Source organism: Pseudopodoces humilis, chromosome 4 (genome assembly GCF_049639895.1).
Source record: "Pseudopodoces humilis isolate 2021_Gansu_Grassland_sample_001 chromosome 4, ASM4963989v1, whole genome shotgun sequence".
Lineage (NCBI taxonomy): Eukaryota > Metazoa > Chordata > Aves > Passeriformes > Paridae > Pseudopodoces > Pseudopodoces humilis.
In genome coordinates this window covers 8,672,765-8,685,144 of record NC_142203.1, presented here as the reverse complement: position 1 = coordinate 8,685,144, position 12,380 = coordinate 8,672,765, and the positions used below count along the sequence as shown (strand labels likewise).

The 12,380-nt window shown below is 46.0% G+C and overlaps 1 protein-coding gene across 1 annotated transcript in view; it reads left to right on the top strand.

The window, feature by feature from the left end:
• LOC106629006 (uncharacterized) overlaps positions 1 to 12,380 on the top strand; it is a 79,833-nt gene that overhangs the window by 21,906 nt on the left and 45,547 nt on the right. The window contains exon 15 of the mRNA XM_088054225.1: positions 1,831 to 1,852. Coding sequence (XP_087910351.1) covers positions 1,831 to 1,852 — 22 coding nt within the window. The remainder of the gene's footprint in view (positions 1 to 1,830; positions 1,853 to 12,380) is intronic.

Below are 12,380 nucleotides of genomic sequence, written 5' to 3'. Positions count from 1 at the left end.
GTAGTCTTCTTTTTTTTGTTTCCCCGAAATGACGAGTGGTGAAGGGGTGGATGCTGGCTTGGCTGGTTTTACAAATGGATGCGCCCACGGGAAAAAAAAAACCAACAGAAAACATTAAACCATGACTTTACAAGCTCAAGAGCTTCACAGCCCACTCAGGATTCCTCTGCTTCCTGGAAAGACCAGAAAGGGGGCAGACAAGACTTCTGCCCCTCATCTTCATGTACATACCTTGCCATCACAGGCAAACCTGCCCAGAGTCCCACTCATCCGTGAATTTGGTGTCTAAACTTGATGGGACTTTTTCCCCGCCAGTGCTCTAGAAATGATGGTTTCTGTCCCTGGGGTTTCTACCTTTCAGGAAACTCCAAAGCCTCACATAGGTCCCTCTCTTTGGAAAACAGGCACTGTGTAATTTCCACAGGCAGACAGAGCAGTGTCTACCTTTCCAGGGCCCTGCTCCTCCAGTGCTGGATGGCACCTTCCTTCCCAGCAGGGACAGCCCAGTGGCACTGGGTCCTGCAGTTCCCTCTCCACCACACAACCTGGCAGGAACCCTGGGGCACTTGCTGTTGTTGGACGTGCCAGGCAACAGATGGGGCTGGGACCCCAACCCTCTCTCTAAAGCTGTCCTGTTTGCATGGCGGGAAACCTCTAAGAGAGGGGCAGGGTGATGCTGCATGGGAGCTCCGGCTGGCTCTTCGGGGGTTTCTTTGCACTCCAGTGCAGGCTAACGCCAGGAGTGGGGAATCCTGGGGAGTACGCTTTTCCCTCAGTGAAACCCTCCAGAGTCTTGGGCCCCCCAAGTTCTGGGGTGCATAGCATCAAGTGTGGAGACAGAAAGTAGAGGAGTCTCTCCTGCATTGAGGTTCCCAGCAATGGTTTAATTAGGTCAGGGAAAACGAGGGGCCCACGCTGGAAGGGATCAGGTCCAAGGGACCCCTGAGCATTGTTGTGCAAGGAGTTAAGTATGGCCTGATCCCCAGGGGAGGGTACAAATGTAGACCAATGGGAATCTTTAGAGGTGGGGGTTAGGGGGGGGATCACAAATTTCAGACCAATAGGGATTCACAGAGGGAGGGAGCAAGAGACACTAACCAGTGGGGCCTCGAGGGATAATTGTTTGATACAGAAGGGTCTGAAAGAAGGGGTGGGGTTTACAATGATGAATAGGGGGGTAGGGGGAGGGCTTTAAGGTGATGGCAGGGAGCATTCAGGGAAAATAGGAGGGGTTACATAACTGACAACTGGGGCCAAACCAATACAAATTTAATGGGGGAAACAAGAACGTACTAAGAAGCTTCAACAAATCCTTAACAAAATTAAATAAACTAACTACAACAGCAGGGGCACAAACCAGAGCCCTCAGAGGCCCCACAGTGAAACCTTCAACAGCCCTCCTTTCACAGCCAAATCTCTGACCGCTCGGCCGGGACTGGATTCCTTGGCTTCCTCCCCGCCATTTCACACCTCTGTAATCTGGATTGCTCTACATCTCCTCTGAGGACAGGCTGAGAGACCTGGAGTTATTCGCTAGAGAATAGACCCCGGGAGACTTTCCAAAACTTCAAATGGCTTTCTGTGGGAGCGTGGGATGTCTATTTGAACAGGTCCCGTTGATGTGGGCTAATTTCTTCCAAGAAAAATTTGGGAGTGGTCAGATTAGGTCTAAGGAAGAACTTCACTCAGACCATGGTGAACACTAGCACAGGTTGCCCCAAGTGCTTGTAGGGGCCGTCCCCCGGAACGTTCCAGGGTTTGGTGGGAAGGGGCTCTGAGCATCCTGTCCCTTTAAAGATCTCTCTGCTCATTGCAGGGCACTTGGATCAGGTGACCTTTCAGGTCCCTACAGGTGGGAGGAGGAAGGCTATTGATGCCTTGGATTTTAGTGGAGGAGGAGCCCATCCCTTGGACACTGTTTCACCTACAGCCCCTCGGCATTTTACCTGCAGGAGTCCTCAGAGACCAGCGCCGTGCCTCGTCTGTCTGCAGGGGCAGCACAGGAAATCACACAGGCATGGTGAGAATAGGTTGTGCTGCCCCAGCTTTGGTCTCCCTCCCGTGGCTATCCCTTGATGCTGGAGAAAAAGGAAACACAAGGCTCCACCTGTTTCTTTCCCATCTCTAACTGCTCTCCAGAGCCATTGTTTAAGCTCACTCTGCACTGGCAGTTTTGCCATGGCGAAGGTAAGTTTGTTTTTCTGTTGAGCACCCACTTTTGGGGAGGTTTGCAGAAAACAATTCCAACTCCAGTATCACCCACGATTGCAATTAGCCTCGCTAACAGGGCACTAGAAGGAGCACAAGCTCTAGACTTGCTTGGGAACCTATCACCTACGGATTGTATTCAGAAAGTCAACAAGGGTTTTTGGGCAGGGTCTTGCCAAAAAATTGACAGCAGCAGTGTAGAAGTATATATGCCAATTCCTGTTTCCTGCCTCTCACTGAGGCAGTCCAGGGAATCCAATAGGGATGCTCTGATGACGAACAGTCTTCATGGTCTTATTTCTTACCTTGGATGGGCTTCAGAGCCTGCGGTCACTGACTTCATTGCTCTGAAGCTGCGTGAAAGTGCTTCTGATCTGTCATCCGAGTATTCATTCTGGTATTCCTCATTACTCTGCATTGAAAGTATTCCTTGTAGCGCTGGTGTTGGTACAAGGAGATATGGTAAAATTTTCTACTGGAAAATAGACCCATTTTTTTCGGAGTGTATCTAAGAGATCATTCTGATATGTTTCTTTTCCATAAAGCAAACGTGTATGTTTACACCAAGCACGTGGTGAATGTCAAATACAGACCCCAAAACATCTTAGTCAGTCACTGGGGATCAAAGATTTACATAAAGTGACTATGCTTTAAGAGAATGAAGTCAGGTAGCGCTAAAAATCTGCAATTCTGTGGAACTAGTAACTATGTTTTACATTGTAGAGGTTTTTTCATCAGCAAGGCGATCACATTTAAGAAATATCAGCATGATTTCCTGTCAGAGGACTAAAAAACAGCATCTTCGGGTGAGAAGAAACATTGCCTAATTTTATCTTCTTTCTGTGGTAGGAAAAACCTTTTCATTTAATTTCTTTTTGAAAATATCTGGCAATGCTATTTTGGCAGGGGACTGATTTCTATGAGGTTGGTTGGAGAGTTGAACTTTTGAGCTATTTTGTCTGTCTAACAGCCAACGCGAGGTTAGGATAAAATTTCATTTTTCTAGTGAGCAGCAGTTATATCACTGAACATTGAAAGAGGCATTGTATAGATGCAAGGAACAAACTGCGGACTGTCTGAAACCACAACTAAACCCAACACATCGCTCTTACGGACGGGCAAACTCAAGAATGTTGAAGCACTGTGGGAGTAGTAAAAGTTCCTTTTTCCTTCCCTTCAAAATCAACACAGTTCAGTTTTCAAATTATTGACACAATCCAAGATGAAGTGGCAATGAGAATAATAGATATCCTTCAACAATGCACACAGTGTTCTGCTCCATTGGGCTGAAGCCGGGTACTTTTGGATTGAAAGAACTCTTTCCACATGGGAATAGAATCCTTAGATCATCTGAGATTATATTTAACAAGCAGGAAATCTTTAACACTTGAAATCAGTACCAAGACAGACCAAACTTGTGCCAATATGAGCACCCCAGGCCAGCTGCACCTGACTGGTGTGCTGCATTGGCTTTTGAAAAGAAACTGAGAGGCCTTTTCAAATTTTGGGAGGGTAGCGGAGGAAGCACATAGGCTGGGATAGTGGCTTTTGAGGGACTTCCCTTAGCAGAGCCTTACCACAGGCTCTCAGCTGTCCATGCAGGGGCCTTGCTCAGCTCTATGTGAAATCCTGGGTGTATCCAATATGAGCCAGGGCTGCGCGCTGTCAAAGGCCGCGCTGCCAGAGCCCAAGGGTGCGGGAGCTGACTGGCTTGCTCAATCACAGCTTGACGAAGCTGAGAGCAATTCCCACTGTTTTATACCACAACACACACACACACCACTTCCCCCTCCCCTCTGCATGCAATCCCATGACGGGATGCAGACCACTGCTGCCGCTGGCCTGGGACCTGCACTGCAGCAAGAAAGGGCCTTTCCAGGCCTAACCCACCTCGGTGGTCATTCAGTCGGGCTTGGAGGCCCAGCAAACCTTCTCCACGTTCTTTTCCACAAGGAAACAGCGTGGCACTGGCACCCCATGAGAGTGGCAAGAGTTAATGGCATTTACTCACCTAGTAGTCTGGTTGGTTGGCTGTTTGCAGAGCATGAGAGGCATGGAAGTATTTTCTTTCTCCTGCAGAAAAGTGATCTTGAATAAAAAGATCTTTCAATATCCAAAAAACACCCACTGTTATGGGCTTGAACATCCCTTTAGAGCTTCCTTCTCAGAGCACATGACTCCGAAAAAGCTACAAAATTTCATCATAGGGAGGGACATGTGCCTTCTCCCAATAGCCAGTCCCAGGGTTAGAAAAGAGGATGGCCACTTTGTTTACAGGTTCTGCGTTTTACTACATTTTGGGGGGTGTAGGCAGAAGTATAAACAGAATGGGAGTGTCACAGGGGTTATAAACTGGGACAGATAATAGCACTAGTCACGTATGATTTCAATACAACTGGTTAAGCTTAATTTTAAGCTTTGGGTGTGGGCATCTTCATTTCCAAATGTGCATTTGCTCTCATGGCTCAGTCCACACAAAAGCTTCAGCCGTAAGCCCCAACTTTGAAACACAGTAACAGATTTTTCCGAACAGCAGCTAGGCAGGAATTTTCTAAAGTGGCCTTCTGAAGTAATAACAATGCTCTCATCTTACAGAGACACCAAGCAGGAATCTTTCCACAAAGACATCCCAGGGTTTGCAGCTACCATGTGTATGTGCAGAAGAAATGTGCAAAGAACATCCCAAGGCAACCTTGTCTACAAGCAACAGCACACCACTTGCAAGAGATGCACACTCATTTTTTTAAAGGTGAAAAACATGCCTCCAGGCTAAAAAAAAACACCTTGTTCATTTTGCAAGCTCCAAAAGGGGAACAACATATAGATTGTAAACAACGCAACTGAACTCGCCTCTGCCCTACTGGGTATGTCCCTCTGGATGACAATTCAAGTGCTCCTTGTGGGATATTCCAGATAGCTTTTCAATGCTGTTTTTCAGTCTTGTACCACTCTTCTAGAGCTTTTGAAGAAAGAAATTATGCGGCTAGGATGGAAGTGAGCTGCCCCAAGCCTACTTCAAAACTTACAACTCCAGCAAACCACAAGGCCAGGTTTTGTAGCCTCCGAATGGTGTTTCCATGAAAAGGCTGAGTTCAAACAAACAACGATGAAATCATTGAGACTGCTTACATGTTTCAGTAAACTGGTACTGCAGTAAATGCGGTGATTAGGTTTCTATATCCAGCATACAGACTTGAAAAGCTGCTGATGGAAAAAGTGGTGGCTCAGTCAAGTGTCCTGAGTCAACTGTGTGTCTACGAGAAATGAAATGGAAAGAAACAAAAAAATCCATTCCCTGTGACTTTCTAGTACCTGGCTCTTCCTTTTAAACCACATTCTCCCAACAGCAATCTATTTGGACATTTCCTTTGTTTGTCTTGATTGGTTTTGCACTACAGAGGGAGGAATTTCCTAAAAACTTTAAGGTTTAATAAATTTTAAGTTGTTTAGATAAGTTTGCAGCAGCACAAATAATTTCTGGCCTTTGCTGTTGCTGTCTTTTGACAATCAAGAGTTTACAACGGAAATATGCATATGGCAGAACAAAGCAAGTAGTCTGGATTTTTCATTGACCATAAAGCAAGGAATAATGGTAGAGCAGAAATGAAGAGCTGTGCCCTTCATGTGTGCTGCCATTCAAAGCTGCGCTTTTTCACAAGGTGCAAAGCAAACACAATTATCTACTTGTAGAACACTGTTCCCAAGACAGGAATGTTCCCGTAAGAGAGAATAATGCAGCAGGAAGAGGAATTTGAGAGAAGCCAGATGGCATGAAGGAAAGCACCAAGCCCTTGGCCTAACAGTGCTGAAGGTTTGCAATTCAGGGACAACCCCTGGACAAACACCATGTCCACTGGAGAGACTGTGGTTAGGTAGAATGAATGAATGCTTCCATCACTCTTGAGCCCAAGGTGTGGGGAACATCCTGTGAGCACCCTGTGGATCAGTATAAAGGTGGTAATTTCCAGAGCAACATGGGAACCCCCAGGCCCAGCACCAGAAGAACGCAGAGTGAAGAAGGACAGGTGCAGGGGGAAACGGAGCCAACACTTGGAGGACATGTTCATAAAGTGGGAAAGTGGATGTGGCAATGCAGCATGCGAGGAAGAGAAAACGTGGTCACATCACTTGCTGGCTGGTTGTTAACTGAGCTGGTATAGCAATTCTCCGCTTCTTGCTCATCACAGGACCGCTAAAGTCAGAAGCCCAGAGCCGTTTCTGCAATCAATAAGAAAAAGAACTCATTCATCTATGTCCAATATATCTATGGATCTCTCAGTAGTAGATCAGGTTTCTACTCCCATTACATGAAATAAAAGGGCAGCATTTCTGAACTGGCCGTCCTGCTTTTGAAATCCACATCTTAAGTGAAAAGAGCATTGAAACATAAAGAATGTACTGCAGGTAAATACATTCTCTATCCTCATTGACTAGTTTCACATCATCTTAAGATCTTAGACAAGTGCATTCTCCAAGTTGTGGGTGAAAAGACATTCCCTTCAGCCGCTCTATCAAAAGGGTCCCCGCAAAGAGGAGAGGATGTCTGGGTCTGTTTTTTCTAGGTCATCAATTTCCACTAGTACACACCAGGAAGAGACTCAGCCTTTTGCTGTCACACAGCCAACCCACATGACTTTACTAAAGAAGGCATCTTGACTGGCCTTCAGGTTTTATGTGTGGTAAAGACGGGATTAATCTTCACTACTGCCACTAAGCCCTATCCAGTACACAGGTGGGATGGTTGGTTGTGGAATTCTCTCATCAGGCTTCTGAAACAAAAACCTTCAGTCACATGTAAGGAAATTCCTGTGCTTTCAAACTCAAGAGTAGATCATTTCACTCCAGGCAGCTCACCCCACACTTTACACTCAAAAAGCTCATAGCTGGGGAATCTTGAATATTTTTATAAGAAGTTTCACAAAGTGGTGACTAAGGACGCCCTCACCTTTTTCCACAGTGCCGCTTCAAGTCATCTCTCAGCCACCTCCTAAGGACCTTCTCAAAGGTGCTGGCTCCAAAGCCCATGCACTCGGTCACAACTCTCCCCACTCCTCCCACTGCAAACATCAGGGCTGAGGATGGAGTAGAAGAGGACAGCCATGCTGTGCCCAGCAACGACAGTGAGTGAGGAGATAAAGAGGCAGAGAAGAGAGAGACACAAGAAGAACCCTCATGGTCTGGAGAGCCTGCATTCATCCTGAACATTGCATAGGTCTGGACTGGAGTCAACAATGAGAGAAAGAGGGGCAAAACCTTCAGAGGATGAAGGATGGAATAGAAGGAGGACAGCCATGCTGTGCCCAGGCAGATAGTGAGTGAGGTGATAAATGAAGGCGGAGAAGAGAGAGACAAAGGAGCAGGAACCTCAAATGGTCTGGTGAGCCTGCATTTTTTTCATTCCTTGACATGTTGCATTTGAGTCTGGAGCTGGAGGTCAACAATTGAGGAGAAAGGAGACGGGGCGGGGGGGGGGAGGGGGGGCGAAGGAGAAGGGGGGGGGGGGGGGGGGGGGGGGGGAAAGAGAGTGAGAGGAAAGATAGTGAAAGGGCCCCGTCTGCTCCACCACGGTGCAGCCTCTCATGTACAGTAGATTTTTCATGGGCTTCTGTCACACATGCACAGCTAATCCTTTGAGCCCTTCTGCAGGGAATGAGTTGAGGGTGGAGACTGAGCTCAAGGCTCCAGGCAGAGCAGCAAGTTGGCTCAGGACGCTGCTGCTTGAGCCCTGCAGGAGCCTCTCTTCTGATCACAACCTTCCTGCGCCAGCAGTCAGAATTACTGACTAACGTGCTTTGGCCTGGTCCTGCACATTCCCACCACAGCTTTTACAACCAGCAGCAAGTATGTGAAAGCTATTTAGCAAGTGTGTTACAACTTCATACACACTCCAGAATGCTAAAAATGCACAGACTACCTGAGCAGGCCTTGCTGAAGCATCTCTCTTAGAAGCTTCCAGAGATGGCTCTTGCCTGGTGCTGCTTGTGTTCTGAGATGGAGCTGTTTGTCTGGAAGGATGGTGCAAGAGTTCAGGTTACAAGCTCTAAATGGTCAACAGCCATAATTCTTTCCTTGCTGGTAAATCTGACCTTCAGTGTCAGTACTCAAGAAAATAGCATGAAGATGAGTTGAGGCAGCTTTAGGCTGGATATTAGCAAACCATTCTTGCCCCAAAGGGTGCTTGAGCCCTGGAATAGGCTCCCCAGGGCACTGGTCAGTGCAGCAAGGCTTCAAGAAGTGTTTCAACAACACTCTTGGGCATCTGGTATGATTCTTGCAGTGTCCTGTGCAGGGCCAGGAGTTGGCCATCAGTTGGAACCCAATGGGTCCCTGCTACCTCAGCGTACTCTAAGAATCTAGGCTTCATTTCCTAGGGCCTTCTTCTGAAAAGACTCTTCTCCTTCCCCTAAAGACTGAACTTACCTGGAAAGTATCAACTTCAAATTCTCTCTGTCTACATCAGTATAGCCAGGCCAATTGTTCTGAATGCTTTGAAACAGATATTCCTTCAGACTATAGGAATTATCCTTTAGATTCAGGTTGGCTACCTACAGGCAGACATTTAAGAAAACAACCATTCATGATGGGTGCTGTATGTAAACTAAAGCAATAGGATTGGTCCTCAACAATGATTTGTGAACACCCACTTTGAACTAAACGTCTTTTGGTAGAGAGATGAAGTATTCCTTTATTGCATGAGTTTTGAGCTATATTAAATTTTCACCAAATAGAAACAACCAGGTAACTGTATTCATATCTAGCAAGTGTTCCTTGGAAACCAACATGTAGTGCTACAAGATAGAACTGTGGTCAGGTGCAGAGTCCCTCTTCATGTGGCAGAGCCAGGGTTCATTCCAGCAAAGTGCTGCCATGAGAAGACCAGGCACATGCCTTGCTGTACTCCTTTGAAAACCAATGAGCTTCATATCTTCCTGAAGACAACTACCAAGTCTCCTCAAAAAGGTCAAATGCAGTAGTAAAACCTCAAGATCACTAATATCAAAGGTGCTGGTTTAAGCTTCACCACTTCACACCTGCTCAGAGTTCCACAGAAAAGCCCATAGGAGAGTTTGACCCCTACAACACACTGAATGACTGATCAACACATCACCACTGTCTCTAAAAATTTACCCTTTTTTTCTCCTTGAAAACATGCTAAATATTGCTGATTCGGGTCAGTGATGATGTCTGTCTGGCAAAAGCTTAAAAAAATGTAAAAGTAACAAAGCTACTTTGAATTAGGAATTCCTGTCTTAAAATCAGAACTAAGGTTGTGTTTGAAGGGAAGCAAGAGTGTGTGTACCACATCTCAGCCAGCTCAGGCTGCCCATTTTACATTTATACATAAGAAACTCCCACTTGCTCTGCTATCTGGAAAAGCCTGAGCAAGGCATTTGACCCTGCAGTGCTCACACAGCCCTTTCAGAATGCAAACCAGTACCTTGAGGCAGTTCACACCTCCTACAGGACATTACCTCCAAAGCAATCTTAAACATTGCAGTGCAACAGGAGAAAATGTTTTCACCCTCTGCCTTCTAAGGAGCTGAGCTTTGAAATTCTTCTAATCTATTTGAAATCTAAATGGGCTTCCTCAGTTGGGATGGTAGAACATGGCTCTCATGCAATTGTCAATTTGTGTCTTCAGCAGGCAAAATCCCAGCCACTGCCCTGAGCAACCACAGTAACAAACTTCAGAATGACAAGGAATGAAATTTTTCAATCAAATTCTTGAAAAGTCCCAGTGGGATCAACTGAAACTGTGTCCATGCTGAATTTTCCTGCCTTGACTATGTTCCAAACACTTTTTTCCTACCTAAAAAAGAAATATTCCCACTTGACATATAGCCATGGGGAAGAGGGAATATTTAAAATGGCAGGAAAGAACCACTGCATCTTTCCATGGGTGTGCATCTTCTAACTGGCTATCCTAAAGAAATACCAGTGGAAGATAGAGGAGCACAGGAGAAGCCACTGAATAACATTGTTTCAAGCAAGATGAAGACTCAATCTACATGACAGGAAAGAAACCCCATGCTCAAATTTGGGCTACCACCTTTATCATGGAGCTTTTGCCTGGAACATCTTTTCCTGGAAGGCAATCCTCACAGATCCCAGCAGAAGCCAAGTACCTTTGAGAGGTCATCAACTCTGTTAAAAGGAAATGCTGCCCTGTGCACTTTCCAAACTTCTCCCCTCTCAGACTTATCCTAGGAAATTTTAGGTACCACTACAAACCGCTTCACACAATCAAGGAACCCCTGTGAAGTTACTGCATGAAACAGTTCAACAGTGCTAGGAAAAGAGAGAGGATTAAAAGAGGCATGAGCAGCAACAACACTACAAAGTGTTACTCATTGCCAGCTATTCTAGCAAAACACCAAGGCTCCAAAAGTTTTGAAGTTTTCTTTCCTTTTCCTCACATGGACTTGCAGCTTGAGGCATCTGGACTATGTTGATGGACAAACTTAACTTATGGGTATGGAGCATTCTATAAGCCACTGCTTAGTTTCTAATTTCTAATCGAAAGAGGGGTGAAAGAAACAAGTGAAAATGAGGAAGAAGAGAGTAGTACTGTGGAAAAATTGCTGGCACAAACTCCACAATCTCACCTGATGGAGGATCTTTCCAAGGGTACCCTTGTCCTTTTGCTTGATTCCATCTCTCTGCAAGCAAGCAAGTAGCTCTGGCTTCTTGTAGGCCCTCAGAGCAAGTAAGTGAATCACCCTGTCCTTGTAGGGTCGGTGATAAACAGCAGTGCAAGGATTTTGTTCTCTGTCTGCAGGCTTCATGGGCTTTGCTTTCTTTTCCTCTGGTTCAGGACATGAAGCGCTCGGTTCAGCTCTTTTGACATCTGCTTGTTTTCCCAAAGGAAAGGAAAAGAGTAAAAGAAGTGTGAAATGGGAGGTTGAGAGAAGTCAAGAAACTTGATTCAAAGGATGATGATTCCATGTCTTGGGGACAGAGCTGGACTTAAATATCCATGTGGATCCCTTCCAACTCAGCCCATTCTCTGATTCTGTGACAAATCCCAGTCCCTAACTGATACTGCATGGAGCATGCTGCAAAGGCACCCTGTAGCCTACCAGCAACCAGATCTGTCTCACCTGTGTTTCTCAGTGCCAGCCCAAAGCAAAAGTGGCCCCAAGTTCCATAATGGTCTCACCACTGCCAGTCCTCAGACCCCAGTCACTAAATGTTAAATATGCCCTTAGGATCTATGTAAAGCACCACCAAGAATCACACAAATCATCATTCACATGTGAAACAGAACGTCCCCAGTGAGAAATTGGCAAGGTGAATTTTGTCTCTCCAAAAAGCCAGGATGATGCTGCCATAAAATGCTCTAGACTGAGCTAAAGCAGGGCAAGAGCTGCCCTTTCAGTGGCAGGCATGTCCCTGCAGGCAGGGGACTGCAGCCACAGTCAGGTGAGGGCTCCTTTTTCTCAGGGCAGCTGGCTGTACCTGGCTCAGCTCACTGCTGCAGGCAGCACCACTGAGTGCCTGCAATGGCAATGTCCACCTTGTGTGTGCCTGGAGCCAGGCTCCTTGGGGAAACAACACTCACAACAGATAAACAACAAATGACACCACCTAAGTACATTGGGGTGTTTTTTGTGGGAAATGACAAAATCCATGGGGAAGATGACATCATGACTTTCCTTTCACTTGCCTTGAAAAGAATCCAAGACTGTATTCTGGCAATAGTCACTTACTAATGACCAAGATAAAAAATGAAATCAAGCAAAGTTTTGCATATTGACCTGATGAAATTCTCCATGCAACTTCCTCAAAGTCATTTTCTTTCAATTTCCACTTAAGGTGAATGGTTTAGCCCAGTGTGCTTGCAGTAGTGCAACCCTTGACTTCAATGCTCAAAATTCCAACCTGTCAAGCAGTATGGGAACAAGGAAGAACGAGCAGGCTTCCTCAGGGGAAAACAGGCCAATGGCTGAATGCAGTGACAAGAGATTACAAAGCTGACCTAAGAGCAAAGCACCTGCAGTTAAGATCTCTGAACACACCCCCTTGTCTCAAGAATATGCTGCAAACATGAATTACCAAGTTTCAAGTCTTACAGACATTGAGCAAAATATGAAAAGCAACCATACCTCCAAGTGGGTTAGACAATTTGACAACCTGCGCACTTCCAATGTGCGACGCCTCCCCGGTATTTG